The sequence below is a fragment of the Rhodamnia argentea genome, chromosome 8, assembly GCF_020921035.1.
Source record: "Rhodamnia argentea isolate NSW1041297 chromosome 8, ASM2092103v1, whole genome shotgun sequence".
In the NCBI taxonomy this organism is placed as follows: Eukaryota; Viridiplantae; Streptophyta; class Magnoliopsida; order Myrtales; family Myrtaceae; genus Rhodamnia; species Rhodamnia argentea.
In genome coordinates this window covers 27306015-27325488 of record NC_063157.1, presented here as the reverse complement: position 1 = coordinate 27325488, position 19474 = coordinate 27306015, and the positions used below count along the sequence as shown (strand labels likewise).

At 41.0% G+C, this 19474-nt stretch overlaps 2 protein-coding genes across 3 annotated transcripts; one reads left to right on the top strand and one right to left on the bottom strand.

Moving 5' to 3' along the window:
• Window positions 1-563: 563 nt before the first annotated feature.
• Window positions 564-5150, bottom strand: LOC115738183 (CASP-like protein 5A2). 2 transcript variants are annotated; one of them, XM_048283690.1, is made up of 4 exons: window positions 4934-5150; window positions 4442-4759; window positions 2474-2606; window positions 564-1006 (listed from the first exon to the last, which is right to left on the bottom strand). In XM_048283690.1, the coding sequence occupies exons 2-4, from the start codon at window positions 4648-4650 to the stop codon at window positions 815-817; spliced, it is 534 nt and encodes a 177-aa protein (XP_048139647.1). In that variant the 5' UTR covers window positions 4651-4759; window positions 4934-5150; the 3' UTR covers window positions 564-814. The 2 variants fall into 2 exon arrangements, with proteins under 2 accessions (XP_048139647.1, XP_030526582.1); XM_030670722.2 differs by having other exon boundaries at window positions 4442-4700; window positions 4934-5148.
• A 3676-nt stretch (window positions 5151-8826) lies between these two features.
• On the top strand, window positions 8827-13085 carry LOC115738184 (ubiquitin-like protein 5). The gene is made up of 2 exons (XM_030670724.2): window positions 8827-9184; window positions 12829-13085. The coding sequence occupies exon 1, from the start codon at window positions 8936-8938 to the stop codon at window positions 9155-9157; it is 222 nt and encodes a 73-aa protein (XP_030526584.1). The 5' UTR covers window positions 8827-8935; the 3' UTR covers window positions 9158-9184; window positions 12829-13085.
• Window positions 13086-19474: the final 6389 nt, after the last annotated feature.

Sequence of the window (19474 nt, the reverse complement as noted above, 5' to 3'; positions counted from 1 at the left end):
ATGCGAGGCTCAAGCAGATTTCAGGGTTTTGCAGCTTAGTAGCTCCTCTCCTGGTGTAGACTTCTCAGTCGTTTAGAAGACTAGTCACGACACCGGTGCATGAGCTTCTTGATCCCTGCGGATGCCCAACATGCCCGTAAGTTTTCGGTCTGGGTCCGAGTTTTCCTTGAGGTACTTGTACAGTTGTACTCTGATTTTTATTAATGCCCCCTGTTTCTCATCCATCAAAATCTTCCATAATGTCTGAATGCCAGTGTCCGCTATTAACAGAGTATCAGTAGATTAGGTTGTGTTGATTTATGTGCATTACGCAGCTCCACGGCCATTACAGCCGTGGGAGGGAATCGAAATTCCTTTGGGCTTAGGGAGTGGTACACCACAACATGTTCCTCTGTCCTGTATCGCAAATGTAGGGGTTGGAATTGGTTCTGCAGCATCTAATACAAATGTATATCGCCAAAACTTGGCGTATATCGAGACCGTCATACCACGCCTGCCACCATTCCCATTACACTATGCCTTCGCACCTACAAAGTAAACAAAGCCAGCACTGTCGAATCCAGTAGACAGGAAAAGAAAAAACCCTTCGAGAGTCGAATGTTGTTACGAGGCTCATCCGACCAATTCACACTACATTGTCAAGACTCACCTCGGCCTACTTTACAGTCCTATCCACACAAGACATGACTCGAGAAAGTCCACGCCTTAAGAGTTATCGAGAAAAAAGAATTATGGCACACGAGAAAGGCTCTTTAAAGCCTGAAAGGGATTTTCCAGCTGACTTCTTTCTCCTTACTACTGCCTCGCTATGTCTTCATCGGGACGCCAGCGACCAAAAATTGAAAAGAAAAGATGGCAACGCAACAAACCAACTAATGAATGCCATTGCCGTGGCAGTTTCAAACTGTGCGCAGTGGTTCTGGGAACAGCTAGAGAGATCATTGTCAATAAGGACTGTAATGCCTGCTGATGCACATGCTGCTGCAAATGTGAGAGTGGAAGTAATCTGCAAGTTAAACGCAAATTCAAGTTACAATAACAATCTTAGATTATCTCAGAAGACCAGCTACCTAATGTACAATCATGCTGTAACACAAACTCAGCATTCAGAATCTAGACACCAAACATTTGATCTGCAGGGAGCGTGACTTAAAAAGGTGCAATTGCAAAATAAGATCTAGCCATCTATTAAAAATCCAATCTAGGTTCAAACTCTCTTAATGGAACAGGTCAAGTCCATTTGTTAGTTCTGTCGGGAAAAAATTTCAACTCAAGCTCGAAACTCTTACCCTCTGACCTTTAAGCAGGTCAAAAAGTCACGTGCTAGTGCAAAACACGTCTTTACTAGGTCAAACGACTTTCAATCAATGCTAACATATCGTCAATATTCACAAAAATCATGACTTGAAGGCGACAAACTCCCAAGAGGATTCTTACATCGAGGAACTCAGACACAGGAAAGCAAACTCTAAACACAACTCTAATTGTTTGATTTTCTCACTAAACAAGGTTACATCTTCTAAAGGCACACATATTTGAGGCATAGTAGAACCTGACCCTATGTATAATTTCATTGAAAATCAAATGTTTTTCCTTGGCCAAAAAAGGAAAAATAGTTGGTCTCAAGTCAAGCCTCAAGCTCCCATAAGGATTGCTGAAAATGACCTCATTTTGGAGATAGAACTGTGCATCAGAATTTCTTTTATGGTCCACTAATGATGGTAAAGACATTTAATTGAATCTCCTAAAGTCTTGAAGACTGATGTTTGTAAAGTAAGTTTGGATCATCCTCTGGGATAGACGGGATAGATGCTACAATCAGTTCACCCATTGGTTCCCTTTTCGACACTTACAATGTCAATTTAATGTCATATTAACATCTCCGCTAATGGTAACAACTGCTGCTTGTACAATTAAGATAACGTATGAATCTATGATTACATTGCAAGTACATCATCCACTCTCTGCCTCCCCTAACTCAACCAAAGGAAAAGAACCACACACGCAGAGAGAGAGAGAGAGAGAGAGAGAGAGAGAGAGAGATCGTCCACTTAAGCAATATCCTAAGAAAGAAGTACAAAGGAAAGAGGAGGAGAAGAGAGAAGAAGAGAGGGAATGGGAAGGTTAGTGGAGGTTGAAGGGCTTAGGTTGGTCAGTCAGCTGGAACAAGACAACTTATGGTTGCCAGACAGATAAATTCAAGGGCAGTAGCCCTAACCGAGTAATGAATTGCATCTGCAAGTATTCGACCCTAAAATTCACATTCAATAAAGGAAAACGAGATGTCAGCAAATGGGAAGGAAACTGCTTGAAATGCACTAATAGGGAATCGTACCCCTGCATTGGCGGACAATGAAACTTTAGGAATTCATCTTGGGGGAAAGGATCAAGAACGAAAAATTGCAAATATATATCAGATCAAAAGAGGATCCTCTGTTTTTGTCCATGAGACTACTTGGTAGACATATCTTACCCCATCACCCATGGCAAAGAACACCGCCACTCGATAATTTTGCAGCGATCGCCCCACTAGAAGGGCATATATGTCCACAACAGCCAATGAAAAACTCCATAAGCTCTGTAAGCCAGTAGCTGCTACAAGATAGCTGATACAACAGACATGAAAAACTTCAGTGGATAAAGTTATAAACAGAATGAATAGGGCCCCGTACCACATATTATTTAGTCAACCATTGACATGAACTAGGAAAGAGTAAATCAGTAGACAAGGAAAATTTATAATATGGGGTGTAGGAATCTCTGACAGAAGTTCTTAAGGCCTCATGAGCACAAGAACCAATCAAAGGCTCGGTGAAGGTTGAGCATATGCAAGCCAAGCATAGGTTATGAAACAATCAATATCTCTTGACAGATATATCCCATCAGCGATGCATGACAGGGAATCGCATTCAACCATACACAATGCTAGCCCAACTCAGTCATCAACATTGCAATCTCAATGTTTCCATGGGGTAACAAAGATACAATTTCGGATAAGTTTGTTAAATTCCTATTTGCTATTAATGTCACAAAAAAAACACTTGATCCAAAGAAAACTAAACAAATATATACATAGAATTAAAGGGAACACAGCGTAAAATGTCTGAAAAAAAAATACCGAAGACCACACAAGATGGCAGTAAAGGTCAAGGGTGGCAAGGTCCAGGTAGATACATTCCATGGTAACTAGTTTCAGAACTTTTGGAAGATAGTGTAAAAGGTCCCCCATTTGGTTACCGAGAATAGAACCAGTGGAAAGGGAATGAGAACCTTGTTCCCTTTCCTGACAAGCTTGCTTGGATGAAGGGGAATGGAAATGGAAATCAAAATTTGGAATGTAAAGTGTTCCATTACCTTGTTTTCACTAATATGAGGAAAGGTGAAAAGAATGAGAAAAATGTAACCATCACGGTAACTTTTTAGGTAGAACAATAACTGGGGCTTCAATTTGCAACTTTCTTTTGTGGTCAAAAAAAAGAATTTGCAACTTTCTTTCAAGAAGAAAACTTAAATGGTAAGTAATAATTTTATGATTTACTCATTTTCATAGATTTACGGTAATATGTAGAATACAGTCCCTACATTTAATTAAGGTTTTAGCAAATGTGTTAATTTAAATGACTATCACTCTGATTCATTTTTATTCCTTCTATTTTATCCTCATCGCCTTTAATCAGATGACAAACTAGATCTAAGGCTGAGAATTAGCAAGAAATCTACCTTATAGCCTCTGCTGTTGATCCGACCTAGTAAACTATGCCGATTACTCATGATGAGACAAATAACTGTATTCCTTGAAACAGAGAGTCTGCCAGTACTGGGCCAATAGTCCTGGAAAGAGAATGACCGTTCTAGCGCAGAGTGCAAAATGCAGCTCACCCATAAAGAGAAATAGAGTTCTTCTGTGCAATTGGCTCAGCTTTGGACCAAAGTACTGGGTCCAAAATTTAATTACACTCGTACATTTTGCAGTGTCTGCGACGAAAGTCTCTAGAAATAAACTTAACTTGAGTCCTGAATGATGTATTCCACTTTTCCCTTGGAGACTACAATAGAAAATTTTATGCTTTTTATAGCAACTGTAACTCGGACTTCACAGATTGTGTATCCCTCAGTAAAGCATAAAGAAGAGATCGCACAAGAATAAAATGTCACTATTAACAGATCTATGCCATTCCAAATTTTACAACATGCCGATATGCTCTTTTCTGTCAAGTATCCCCCTAAAACCCAACCCTTCCTTTCAGGAGCAGCAACATGCAAACTCTTGGAGACTCATTGACAAACCACAACCATCAATTTTCTCAAATAACGGAATAAGCACTGGCCATACAGAAAGTGTCTAATGTGCCACATAAACAAGCGTATACATGATTGACATACAAATAGAAATAGATAATGATTCTAAAGATTATTCAGATGCAGGTCGTGTAGGTAATACCAGAAGGCTGTCACGGAGGGGAAATCGCTAGTGGTGGCCATAACACAAAGCCCGGCAGCTGCAAACAGAAACTGGAAAAAACGCAAGGCGAGCCCACCGAGCGTCGCGGGCATACCCTGTACATCCTTTACCCTGACTCTCGGTGCATTCGCACCTTCCGTCGTAGGCGGATCCTCCACTGGGTGAACCGAGGCATGGCTCACGTTCATTTCTCCACTCCAACCCTCAAAGCATAGCTGCCCTCGCCTCAACACAAATCCTATCAAACATTTGGTAGGCGATTCACATCCAATCTCAACACCCAAAGTTACCCGGAAACTAATCAAATGCTACCCACCAAAACATTCCCACGAACGGAAATCTAGCGCTGAATCGAACTAAAGAGAAAAAAACCCATTTAGCTATAGAACATACAGACGAACCGCAGCAATAGAAAACTAGAAAAAGCTCAGGTTTTGATCAAGCATAGATCAAGCCGTGGCGAATTCGAACCTTGATATTCAACGCGGCGGGTGGAGTGACGGAAACCCTAAATCGGTGGGGAGGGGGGCGGTGCTTCGCCGCCGGCGGATCGGAGACTGTGGATCGAGGGAGCCACTAGGCAAAGGGCAGTTGGTGGGAACGGGAAACAGAAGTTGGAGGTTGCAGGGAGAAGTTGAGAAGTGAGTTGATCGTTGTTCTTCCAATAAAGGCGCGGCGCTCCATCGTTCGGCACTTGGCACTTCTTTAGTCCTTTTTCATTTTTTATTTTTTTTTGGGAAAATTCCAATTAAGGGCCTCAAGTGGCCTGATTTTTTCAAAAAAGAGCCCAAATCGGACTTTGTTTCGAATAAGGGGCTAAAGTGCTTTTTTTTTGTTCAAAAAAAGGCCTGGCTGAATGGTATTTCTGTCTTTTACTCTTTTTTACAATTTTATCTTTTTTTTTTCTGCTTTCGTTTTCTTTTCATTTTTTCCTTTCCTTTTTTCCTTTTTCCCCTCCCCTCCACTCTCCCAGCCACGGTCCACCATTGACGAAGCACTCCTCTCTTCCTCCTCCATAGTGCACCGCTGCCACTGGTGCTCCAATTCCATGGAAACGCCCCCCCGCCGCGTCAGCAGAATTTCCCCTCCGCCATGAAAAGCGAGCTCAAAGACCTCTCCCCCACTGTCCTGCCGACAAGGACGACCGCCCCCTCCTCAAGCCGGAGCCGGAGGCTGATGCCGGAGAACCTGGCCAAGCTCAAGAAGCGGTTCGCTGCGTACATCCACCGCAACGCCTACGACAGCATGGGCCACAGCGAGCTCACTCTGTTGGAGAAGCTGTTCCTCGGCATCGTGATGGCCGTGCTCGTGCTCGTGCTCGTGCGCGTGGTCATGGTGTTGTCGATGCTGGTGGTGTACTACGTGATCTGCAGGGCCTGCATGCTGCTCAAAGCGCTGAACCGGGAGGAGCAGGGGGAGTAGGAGGACGACGCATACATGGGGGGGTGGAGGAGGAAGGTGATCGTCGCGTGCGGAGGACTACGCGCCCACCCGAGATGGCCCTTGGTTTTCCTCTCCCCCGCAGCGCCTGTATATCTATCTTATTCCTCTTACTGTTTACTTCCCACCACCTCTCTCTCTCCCCCAACTTCCATCTCATCTCAAAGCTTTCCTTTTATTTATTTTTTTTGCTGCTTACTCTTTCCTCCTCCATCCGATTCGTCGCCTACCCATTGATCGTCGTCACGAGACGAGGCTCCACGTACGTTCGTCTTCGCAACTGGGTCGTCTTCAACGTTGTGGGTCTACGTGTTTTAACGAAGTAATCACTTTGGTTTTTGGTTCAACTCAACACGGTTCTTTAGTCCCTTATATCGTTGAACAATTCGTAATAGTCTTCTGCAGCTAATCGACACGGGAAAAATCTCAGCTTGAGTTGAAGCATCGAGATGAAAATCGAGGTTTCTAGAACCTCTTGCGATTGCTCTTGACCAGCTCGCGACATTGCTTCTGAGGTAGGTAGTGATTGGAAACGAGTTTCGAATGAGGACAGGGGCGAGGTTGGTGGATCAAGGCATGAACAGGACGTTGGTCGGGCACGTGAATCATAGCAGGGTTGGGTATATCAATGGGGTTATCAGGAGGAAGAGGTGCACCAGGAGGATCAAGCGACACCGCGTTGTGCCGTTCCCGATGGCCCTCTAGGATCTGTTCCTCGCTTGCCGGGATATCTTCAAAGGCCCCGGCACGGTCCCTTCCCTAGAGGAGGGTGTTGTCTCGAGCCATGCTGTTCTTTTTGGGAGGATTGCAGGTGGACGTCAATGGTGGATCGTGGCTGGGTGAGGGGAGGGGAGGGGAGGGGAGGGGAAAAAGAAAAAAAGGAAAGGAAAAATGAAAAGAAAAGGAAAGCAGAAAAAAAAATTGTAAAAAAGAGTAAAAGATAGAAATACCCTTCGGCCAGACCCTTTTTTGAAACAAAAGGAGCACTTCAGGCCCTTATTCGAAACGAAATTCACTTTGGGCCCTTTTTGAAAAAAATCAGGCCACTTGAGGCCCTTAATTGAAATTTTCCCTTTTTTTTTTAAATGTTTCAATATGAGAATGCCGAAAATTTTTTTTTCAAGGGACGCGCGAGGGAAAATTCTTAATAAAGGCTTGTCAAATACGGATCTAAAATGGAGCTTATTTTAAATAAAGGCGTAAAGTGATCATGTCGGTAGAAGCCTGGCCTATATGGCCCGTTAAATCTTCCGACCGACCAAGGGCACTTTCGTCCTTTTACGTTTTTTGAAATTTTTTTTTTCCTCCCTTTTCGTCGTTGGCTGGTTTCGGGCGATGGTTGGCCATCGAATCGAGCCGGGCAAGGGCTAGCCTCATGACTAGAGTGGTTCTTGCCGACCGCAACAAAGAAAAAAAAGGAAACGGGAAAAGAAAAGAGGAAAAAGGAAGACGCATCACAAAAGTAAATAACGAAAATGTCATTGACCGGTAAATAAGATTATGCCCTTCTTTGAGAATGACATGGTCATTTCGGATCCTTATTTGAAATAAGGTCTATTTCAAGTTTTTATTTAAGAAAATAAAGGCACTTGTTCCTTATTTGAAATAATGTTCACTTTAGACTCTCATTTGATAAAACGAGTGCACTTTAGACTTATATTTGAAATTTTCTCCACATACAATTAGACACTTGGTTTTGGTTGGACCCACTCGAAAGTCGAGACACTTGGGATTTGATCAATTATGGATTTGTAAGTGTTTATATTTCAACAATTTAACATAACGATGAAACTACAACGTCACAAATCATGTAAAGAATCTTTTTTCGTCTCTCTGTAAAGAAGTAGGTACCTAGATCCAATTCGAGTCCACACAGATTGGACCTAATGAGCCAAATAGAAGGCTCACGTGATCAATCGCTCGGGTTGCTCACCGCCTTCGAATTCAATTTCTAAGCAATTGAGCTTTTAATCGGTTCGACATAGTTCTTGCTTCTTAGCCTATATTTTCCTTCAATTCGCGAAGTATTTCTCATTAGTAATAGTCTATCCCAGAAAAAATGAAGCGTTCCATTCATTCATTCGTAAGTTTGATTTTGATAATGGCGTTTGGGGCTTGAGCTGCGTGCCTTAATGCAAATGGTCACGTGCTTCTCTTACCTTTCATTTTTTAAAATGCCTCTGTTTTTTTTTTTTTAAATGGTAAGCACACAAGCATTCTTCTTCAGCTAATTACGTGGATGGGGGGTCAAAACTACCAAAGATGATAATAATATAGCATTAATATAAAACCCTTTTTTTCTTTGTTTTTTCTAACAAGCGTTCACATCTCTGTTAAAGCATCCTTAAGAGTTCTCTCTTCGTAAAACTCTGTACTTGCTAAGAAACCGGCCCACGTCGAATAAAAAATCCGCTTCGTAATGAAAGAGTTCGTAAAATCCGGCACGCAGATTTTGGAAACGAAATAAGTTCGAACTCAAATTTGATATGCGGGATATCGAGGGGATTCCGATGGTCACACAAAAAACAAATTTCATGGGTGGTATTTTTTCATCAATTAATTGATAGAACGATCATCATAAACATCATTTTTATCCCAAACTAATAGGGGTCGGCGATCGATGAACACCAAAAATAAATAAAATAAAATTAAGAATGATTGAGAGAAAAAAAAATAATTATATAAAAATTAAAATAAGTATACAAAAATAAAAAAATATTTAAATAAAATTAGATAAAAGGAATTTTAATAAAGGGAATTTTACTTGACGAAGAAGTAAAAAAATAAAAAGAAAAAAAATTCAAGAAGAGAGTCCTAACACGAATAGAATTTTCTAGAGTCCATTCCATTGGCCGCCTTATTTTCTTTTTTTTTTATTCAAAATATATTTTTTTCTCGTTGACTGGGCTCGATAAATAGTGGTTTTCTCTCTCTCTCTCTCTTCCATTCCACTGTTGGTTTAGCCATCGAAACCGAAGGAGGGAGAGAAACATCAGGGCTTTAGGGTTTTCGGGGAGCAGCGATCGAGCGAAGATGATCGAGGTGGTGCTGAACGACCGGCTGGGGAAGAAGGTGAGGGTGAAGTGCAACGAGGACGACACCATCGGCGACCTCAAGAAGCTCGTCGCCGCCCAGACCGGCACTCGGCCCGACAAGATCAGGATCCAGAAGTGGTACAACATCTACAAGGACCACATCACCCTCAAGGACTACGAGATCCACGACGGCATGGGTCTCGAGCTCTACTACAACTGATCCAACACCATCCCAAACCCCCTTCTGGTAAATTCCTCGAGCCTGTGGAAGTTTAGGTTTTGTTTTCGGTACTTTAGAAGCCGTCGCAAAGCGTGTGATTAGGTGGATGTCGAGTTTAATCAGCTCAGCTGTCGCTGTTTGAGGATGATGGTGCTGCTACTATGACTTTTTATTGGCGAAGTTGTTCAGTTGTGTGTGTGCGCGCGCGCGCGCGCGCACGTGCGTTTTCTGTTCGAATTGGGATGGTTTTTAGTGGTTTATGCTGCTGATTGAGTGAATAATTGGCATGATTTAGGGTATTTGTTTGATAGATGTATGTTTCTGCTGGCGCTATCATGGATTGCGTGTTCGTTCTAATAGGTTGCAATTTCTTTTTGTTTGGAATGAAAGAAAGTTCTTGGTGCTGTCTGTGTTGAACCGAATTGGTTTGTCATGACAAGGTATCAATTCATAGAGGTAGGTTCCTCCTCTTTAATAGTATGTTTTCACAGAGATAGAATAAACTATGGAGGTGAGGCATCTCACTGTACATGTTAAACTGCATCTACGATAGAGCTTGGATGATAATAAAGAAGGGTCGTTGCCATGGTGCTACTGTTTGCTAGTCAACTTCTGAGCTATGTAGAAAACTGCCTACTTAAAATCTATGTGGTTGGATTGTCCTTTGAAAAGTTGTTTTGGAGACTGAAGTTGTCATCATCCAATAAGAAGAACACGTGTCTAGGAGATCTCTGGTATGTAGAAATTTCTCGAATGATGACACCATCTTATGAGTTTTTTTTTTTTTTTTTTTTGGGGGGGGGTCGGAACACCATCTTGTGACACCTCCTTTTGATGCAATGAGTGTGAAAACAACAGAAATTTCAGTTTTCTGTTTCTGGAGAAATACTTGCTTACAGTCTTTCATGAGTTTTTGCTGTTAAAATTGAACACAATTTCTAACGTACTTGCGAAGAACACTGGGTTCAAAGCAATTGCAGAAGGAAGGATGTGATGAGTAGAAAGGAGTGTTAGTAAGGTGGAGTGTCATCAGAGATGTATGAGGCTATGGATGCCAAGTCTGGAGCCTTAACCAACAGTTATATTTGCTTCATAAAACATTTTTAATGTGGGAATGACATGGGTGTCCTTCAAGATTGTATCGAAGTATGACTTACACTTAACACTTAGCATTCTGATAGGATTTTAAGTATATGTATTTGTTACCCTCTGTTTATAAAATCTGAGGTTAAATGGGTTAAGTTGAGAATTTTCTTTGGTTTGTGCGTTGGTTGAATGTAGGATAATGTACATTCTTGTAAAATTTCTTGTCCACCACTTCAGTTGGTATCAAAGGTTGTTCAACTGGCACATGCTTGAATGTTATGTGATTTTTCGCATTTAGTATAGTGTAATCCGTATCAAATTTTGTTTCCACCACTTGGTATCAAGATGAGTTCACCTGATGTATTGGAATGAGATTTACTATGAATTTAGATCATGCTAGGCGCATATCACAGTAAATTGCTGAACTTTCAGTTGACTCCAAAGAGGCAAATCTGCTTTACAAAGAGAAGATGAAAATATAGGGAAGACCTAAATTCCTTGCAAACCCATGTCTTCCAATGAAGATCCTAACCATTAAATAGATGCCGAATAGCAACGGTAAATGCAAATTCCTATTCTACATGTATTATAATAAAACGCAGGAAGATGTTGAATTCTAAAATGTGGAACACTCATTATCCGTACCCTTAGCAAGACTCTCTCAATACTTCCAAACAGGTTGCTGCAAATTCTACTTGTGCTTCACCTTAATATCCTAAAAGTTTTTACTCCAAGAAGATTTAGTAGATCCTTTCATCAATGATGTTTGTGTGGAATTGATTTTTGGCTCTATGCCTGGGATTCCGCTTTTATAGTAAACCAATATCATAATCTCTTCATAGAGATAGGTGGTGGATGTTACATGGATATAGTAAGTCTTTTACATTTGCTCTTTTCCTCAACATCGTCCAATGAAGACAAGATATCCTAACCAAGGATTAATGTGGAAGTAGAAATGATTTATTTGAATTCCTATTCTATTTGTATCGTAATATCAAGAAGGGTCAAATTCTATGAGTGTGCAGCTGATGTTAAATTGAATCCTGATGTTGTGTCAAAAGACTCCTATGTCAGGGGTTTGAGGCGTTCTGAACCATTTGATCCCAATTTAATTGATTTAAGGTCAGAGTTCATGGAACAAGGCATTCTGAGCCATTTTATCACAAGTTGATTGATTGATTGAAAGGTCAGAAAGGTCAGAGTGCATGGAACAATATTTAGGTTATACGTGTTTTTAGTAAACTGAAGTTTTATTACTTCACACCATGCTGGGGCTATGTCAAGAACACCTGCAACTTGTGGTCTTTTCGTGATTATTCCAGATAAAAACCACTGAAAGAAGAGTTTTTTGTGGGAAAAGGTACAGTAAGTGCTGTGTGGAACTTATTCCCTGGAGAAACTCTGAAAAATAGAGGATGGATGTTTTTGACACGAACTTTCAGGAGCGAGCGTAATTTATGTTTTAAAAACAGTTGTTAACTTTGTCAGTTATTGTGTGCTCTCTTCTTGTTTGGATTGGAAATTTTAGCCTCTAGACTCGAGATCTATGTTGCACCGACACAGGACACGACACGACACGACATGCCGACACGTTGTTTATCAAAAAATAGAAAATTCTGACACACTGGGACACGTTGTATATTAAATATATATTTTTATATATGTGATAAATTATTATTTTGCTAAAGTCACAAATAAATAGATAATTAAAAAAAGCCCTAGAATGAAAGATGTCTGCCTGTGCACACGTTGGGACACTTTGTTTCTTTAGTTTCATGACCAGGAACTGTGTTTGCCTGTGCATATGTCTAATTCCTTGTCCCACATTGGCAATGTAATAGAGAAAGGAAGGGAAAGCCTCTTATAAATGGGGGCTCAGTTGCATGAAGCAACCCATCTTGGCTTGATGGGCCATGAGGAATGCCTAGCATGTCCATGGGCCAAAGGTTCATGGAGACGTGGGCAGATAATGATTTTGAAGTATAAAATTTTTGTGAGTTGATATTGGAAAGCATGTTGAAGCGTGTCCGGACGTGTCGGACACGTGTCGGTGTCCAACACGTGTCCGACACGGGAAATTTTTCTTTGGGGGCGTGTCCGTGTAACATAGCCTGAGATAGGCAGGAAAGAAGTGTAAGCTTTGATTTCTGTGAGAATATTGATTCAGCTCAGCTGTTGTTTTCCTTATGGTTGTCGGCATGTCTATGTCGGTTTGAATTGTCATGTGAAGCATCTGTTTCTTCTGATGGTTTTTTTTGTTGTATTCCCCTAAGCTTTAGACTCTGTTTCCTATCGATGTTTAGCATTGTTGCACAGCATTTCAGTTTTTCATTACCAAAAACCGTACATAGACATGCCGACAACCATAAGGAAAACAACAGCTGAGCTGAATCAATATTCTCACAGAAATCAAAGCTTACACTTCTTTCCTGCCTATCTCAGGCTATGTTACACGGACACGCCCACAAAGGCTATGTTACATGACCTTCAATCAAAGCTTTGAAACCGGTCTTGAGGGATGAGAGTGTTGAGTGACTTTCTGATTTTGTCGCCTAACTAATCTGCTGCTTGCTTTTTCATTGCAGGTGGAGAACTCACATGGAAATCCACCTGGAACTGGGGGTGCGTGGACGCCTGAAATCTGTAGTCTGGTTCCATATACTATATTTGCATGGACAGTGTATCTACTGCCGTTGACTTTTCTATGTCTGTGACCGTGAGAATGTGTAAACTTGGGGTCAAACTCCTGTTATTGGAAAACTGGGAATATATGTTGCTGCGGTGCATTTAAAAACTTGTTCGGCTGCTGCATTATGAGGTATTATTGTCCTGTGGTTGCGTGCGGTTGTGATCCTTAAACCTTAAATTGCTTCCCTAGTTTGCCAGGAGAATATTTTGCGGGGCGATGCCATAGCTGCCTGATCTGATCGATCTTGGAACTTTTTATTGTATGTTGCGGGATTCAGGGACCTGTTGGCCGCAGCATTTTCATTCAAAAAATTGGTAGCCAAACATAGCCTGGATAAGAAGTATGTTCGTGCGGATGTTTGAGGTGTGTGAGGAAATCTGAATCGACATGAAATTGTTCGGCTAAAAACTAGATTCCAAAAATGAAATGTGCCGGCTAAAGTCGAGAGATGAAAAGCTGATATCCTGTTGATCGAAAACTCTAGCTATTTGATTTCAATGTACAAGATTAAGGATGATGATGGTCAAAACATCAAAATGGGGAGTGTGTTGGCCAAGGGAGGAGTGGAAACCTATCTTATTGACGCCATCAAGAATACGCCTAATTCTCTTGACCTTGATGGATTCCCAAATTCAAACGAAATCATGTAACTAAGGAACAACAAAAGACTTCGGCTGACCAAGTTGAACCCAAACCTTGCAAGATCCACATGAACATCGAATTTCCACCCTTTTTGCATGTTAATCATATTAATAACAATGTTAAACAGTCTCTCCACTTGGGAGAATTCCTCTCTACGGACTTGATTCGACGGTAAAATCATTACCTTCTGTGAATTTACACGAGACCAATCGATTAGCACCATCATTCGCTTCTATGAACCGATCATGTTTAAAGCTTTTATCTTTTTTTCTTAGAAAGGTCACATGTAAAACGATGATCTTTTTCTATGTGAATTGATCTTTACCTACTTTAACTTAATTTATCATGGCTCGTGAATTTCAATTTATGTTTTAAAAAAAAATTCAATTGCACGAACATTTCCATGGAAATATACCTGTAACTTTTTTTTTATAAATTTGTAATTTTAAAGGGTATCTTAAATTTTTGACAGGAAAAAAAAATTACTGTTCACTTTAATTGAATCTTAAACAAACAAGAAGTGATGAAGAAAAAAAAACCTATCGGACCGAGCTGGACTACAAATCTATAACAACGAACAAAAAAGAAGGAAAATAAACAAAATGTCATGAAAAATAAAAATTTCCTTTTGTTGCTACGCGTGGCGCGTCTCTCGAGTAGCCCGGGCAACGAGAAGCTCAAATTATCGCGATAAAACGCGAAACGCAAAGTACCGTGACCGTCTCGTTCGCTTGTTTGACCGCGGTTAAAAATTAAAATAGAAAAAAACGCCCGACTCGTCGAAAAGCGCGGTCCCTCGCGGAGCACGGAAGGAAGGGGGAAAAAAAAAAAAAGTCGCGATTTCTCGGACAGCCAATCGGGAAATCCAGGCCGTACACGTAACAGATTGAAAAAAATACACAAAAAGAAAAAAGACCACCAACACGTGGGATGTTAGTTCGGAACTACTGATGGGGACGGGAAAGAGACGGAGTGGGGTCCACCCCAACCCCGCCGCACGAGCGTCCCTCTACGCCACGTTACCGAATCTCTGTCGTTTCTGCGGCTCCGGGGTCGGACTTCCGAACAAAACGACAAGTTCCCCCCCCAACCCCCACGCCTATCGCTGACGTGGCCCGGCGTCGAGCCCACGTCGGCTCGGACGGTCCACGTCGAAAGCGTGTACGGGCGACGAGACTGCATTCGGCGGGCCATCACCATTTCACCCATTATGAGTTGACGTGGCCTAGCGACGGCCGGCCACCCTCCCTCTCCGGCAATGTGCGATGGCGGCGGCACGCTCCGACCAGCAAGCCTGCCATTCTACCATTCTCTTTTTTTTTTTCTTTTATCAGTTTTTTTTTTCATAAATAAAATGTCATCTTTTCTTTTTTAGTTTAAGAAATATAAAATATTATTTGAAATTATTCTCGTCATTGTCGGTCACGTCACGTAGGATGACCGTCATTAACGTCAGTGATTTCCGGCTAAAATTAGCCAAATGGATTTAATTGACAAAATTAAAAGATTTATGATTGAATTGGTAAAAGTGCAATAGGTTTAGAATTTTTTTTAAAACAAATTTCACAGTCTCTTTTGATGCATATATAAATTATTTCTCGAATTTAATCTGCTTCGTCTTATTTTGATTCGAATCGGGAACGGGTAGGCGATATTTATATCCCTTTTATATTGTAATTCATTTTTATATCTAATGAATCTATTTAATCTCTTCTTCTTTTTCTCTATATGGATTGTCTTAATGAGAATATTATCATTTGTAAATAGAGTCTACGAGTTGAAGTGGAATGAGTACATGTGGTAAATTATTTTAGTTTAATTATCAATAAACTATTTTTTATTTTATTTCGGATTATTAGAATTTAGAACAAATTTTCATGGAGTTATCATCGGTAAATAGAGTTTACGAAATGGAGTGGAATGAATATATGCGGAAAGGCTTTCTAATAATTGGTCGGTTTCGGGATAGACCCCGAAACCTATGGCATGATAGATTCTAAATTTCAGAGTGTGCATGGCATGTTTGAGATTTCAAAAAATAAGAAATCGATTTCAATGGGTAAATTTTAGATTTCACAAAAGGGCTGAACGAAATCCGAAACCGCTCGCTCCGCCCGAGTGACAAAGTCCAATTCACACTTGCGTACATGCCTAGAATTTCAAATTCTATGTGCGAAATCAAAAACCTCGGAAGACCCTCTCTCATCTTCTTGCGTCTCCTATGATCTCTCTCTCTCTCTCTCTCTCTCTCAACAGGACTTCTTTGATCGGAACGGAAAGCTGTTTCCTCTGCTGGTTTTTCTTGGATCTAGCGCCGTTTCGTCAAAACGGACAGGACACGCATCGAAAGATGTTGGTGTAAAAGATCGCAACACCGTGCGGCGAAGGAAGACACCCCGCTTGTCCCTCCCTGTCTAGTCTACATCGGCCTTTTGACTTTGGGATTTGAGAAAGAGTTCCCACGGGGAAGGAAACACCAAAAAGTTTTAATCTCGCATCGTTTTCCGGCACCCTTTGTTTTTTTCCCGCCACACTAAATTTTAGTTCGGTCCATCTTCCAAAAATAATACGCCCGTAATCATCACGTGTCATCAAAACTCAATAATCTAACGGAAATTAATAACGAGTAAATTTACCACGAGTGCACTATTTTGAAATTTTTTTACGATCAAAAAATTAGTTTGGATTAAATTTGTCACAAGTGTAGCAATTTGAGATTTTTCGCGATATTAAAAGGAAAAAAAAAAAAAGCAAGTCTTCAAGACCTTAACGCTTTCGATGTTCGGCATTGGAAAAAGCCACGCCACGTCGGTCCCGCGATGAGTTAGGACTTGATTGTGCGTATCCGTGGAAAGTGTTTAGGACTCATATTAACTGGAGGGTGAAATATATTGGACTTCTAACGCGCTTATCCCGAGCATGTATACCATCTCCTCCTGAGGCTTGACATTGCACGTAAGAAAAGAACGTGATCCACACTCAATATCGCGTAATAAATACCCGTAATTGCATCTAGACGTATGCCCTAAGGCCGAGGCTGGTCCGTCTTCGAGAAGTCACACTCTCAGCTCGGATTTTATTCCTTTTGGCCACCTCACGCAAAGAAGATCATTCAACTGGACCAATCTGTCCTGCATGTTGGTCCCAAATACCCTTCTCATTCAACCTACAAGTAAATGCGCCATTATTGAACATGGAAATCGAAAATAAGCCGTGCCGATCCTAATGCATGGCCGTAAACCTATGCCGACATAATCTTAGGTTTTCGAAATTTGACAAGGAAGAGTCGTGTGGAATCGGTCGAGTGCGCGTAAAATGGTTCGCGAGAGTTGATTTACCAAATGATGCGACGGGACTCTTGCGGGGGTTTTGAATACGACCCCGGTTGACTAAATGTCGATTAACGCGCTCGAGGCAAATGATACGGGGAGTCGACTAACTCGCGGGATGGCTCGATCGAGATCCGATTCGCGGATTGCAATTATCATCACTTGCGCGACCCCGGCGAGTTTCATATTTTTGGGGGAGAAGTGTGAATCTAATGCGGATTCGGCATATGGACATGGTGGGAACCGGAATTATGAGTCGCTCGACAATATATGCTTTCGGCTGAAGTGGCGAGATGAGATTATGATGGAGTCAAATCAAAACCCAATCCAACCCCCGGCAAAGAGCAAAGGTGGCAGGCCCCGCACCGAAACGGCGACGTCTTCGGGGACCGCACGTGGACAGCGCTTTGGGTCACTTCAAGAAGTCAACCGCTCCTTTTCGGACTAACCCCAAAAGGACCCACTCCCACGTGCGGGTGCTTCACTGGCTTTTCCTAGTGTAGTGCGACATTCATCATTTATCTGTTTTTTCAGGGTTACGAGCCATTTGTGTCATACGAAGCTCTCGTCTAAAGGCAATTCCTTAATTCTACTTTTGCATGATTACTCCACGAGAGAGAGAGAGAGAGAGAGAGAGAGACGTTTTAGCGGAGGATCATATTAACAACTGATCATAGTAAATGTGAGATTTCGGGGGATTATCGTCAACCGTTCTAAAAATTTAAGTCATCGGATAAAAATATAGTTTAATATTTAAATACTATATCATTTTCCCTCACACTTAATCTGATCTTTAATTGGGAGACAAATGAAGCTTGAAACGATTTGAACTCAAGACCTCTATTTCGATATCATGTAAGAAGGCATTTTTAAAATGTCATTGTTTGATTGGTCAATTTTTAACATCTAGTCCCAAGGAAATCTACTCCCACTATTTCAGTACATCCTTGGCGGCCAGTGTTGCTTTTAATCTTTCTAATGTACCATTAACCTTTAACTTAGACGTCACAACCCATATACATCCCACGATATTAGCATTTGGAAAACGTGGAACAAGAATCCATGTTTTATTTCGATGCAATGCCTTGAGTTCCTTTTTCATCAACGTCGATTACCTGGGATGCTTTAAAGCACACCACACATTATGCGGTTCCTTCGATATATAATTTATCATTTGTAAATTGACATATTTTGGATTAGGCTTCACAAGATCGGCGCGTGCTCGAGTAATCATTGAATGATTTAGGGTGGACGAATGTGCTACTAAAGAATCATAACGGACATGCACGGAGTAATGTTGGAGAATTAAGCGAAGCACCATATGAGTCCTCAATTCAACATGATTTTGGTGAACAAGTGATTCATCTCCATCAATGTTGTCTCCACGAGAACTATCATGAGTAGCATAATTCAATAAGTCATTACACGGTTGATATGAGTTAACAGATTTTTACAAATACAAAGATGAAAATTTCGAATATAGCATTGTAATGTCTTTATCTAGCCGACTTATAAATTCGGATATCCTCATTTTATCACTTTGATCCCCAAATAATGAGCTGGGCATGAGATAGGGAAATATGGTCTCATCGGAGACAAAGTGTCATGATATATAGTTTCGACTAGCTGGAGGACAAAGACATTGATATCCATTATGGCGATCACCGTAGTCGAGAAACATGCATGGCAACGATCGAACATTGAACTTGTTCTTGGTGTGGTCCGTAAGATAAGGAAAGCACCTACAACTAAAAACTTGCAAGGAATTATAATATGGTTTTTAGCCATATGAGAATTTGTAAGGTGATTTCGTACCGAACATCCCTATAAGAAGCCGATTCAAGGGAAAAAATGGCCTTTGAAAGTTTTCGACCCTTACTTTTTAGGAATTCCGCTTAAATGAAACATAGTCAAGCCAATTTCACACATGTGTCGATGTTTTTGCTCGATAACTCCATCATGTTCCACAGTATTTGGGCAAGATGTTTGATTAACAATCTCGTTCTTTTGCAAATAAATTAAGAAATCTACTCGATTGAACTCTCTTCTTCCATCAATATATGTCATTCAAAATGCCTTTCCAAATATTTCTCAAAATCAAGAAAATACGCATAAAAGTCCGATTTTTGCCATAATGGAAACAACCAAGTATATTGCATATAATAGGGGTGAACAAAAAAATCATGATCCACACAAACCGAATCTGACCGTACCGCACCCAACCAGTTCGTTTTGGGTGGTTCCCAGTGGATCTTGGTTCAGTTCCCGGTTCCAGATAGGAACCACCCACTTGAACCAATATATATATATATATATTAGCTATTTCTCTCAATCATGTGACTCCCTAATGCAACTCACCAATGCACGAGGCACCATCCCAAAAGCAAATTTACTGTGTTGGATGATTTTGTTCCATGTACTTGGGTTAGGTCTTAGAGGTGATTTAACTCTAAAAATATAGGTCGTGCTTCTGCTATTTTACTTCTCACTTCAAAATAGAGGTGATTTTTTCTATGAATTTGTCGAACAAATCAACAAGTGCACCACCAACGCTCATGCCATCTCTTTATC

Coding starts and splice junctions, on each gene's coding strand:
- LOC115738183 (XM_048283690.1), bottom strand. CDS start 4,650: ATGAACGTGAGCCATGCCTCGGTTCACCCAGTGGAGGATCCGCCTACG. Junction 2,607..4,441: donor CCCTCCGTGACAGCCTTCTG/GTATTACCTACA, acceptor CTGTTGTATCAG/CTATCTTGTAGCAGCTACTG. Junction 1,007..2,473: donor TCTTTGCCATGGGTGATGGG/GTAAGATATGTC, acceptor TTTAACTTGCAG/ATTACTTCCACTCTCACATT.
- LOC115738184 (XM_030670724.2), top strand. CDS start 8,936: ATGATCGAGGTGGTGCTGAACGACCGGCTGGGGAAGAAGGTGAGGGTG.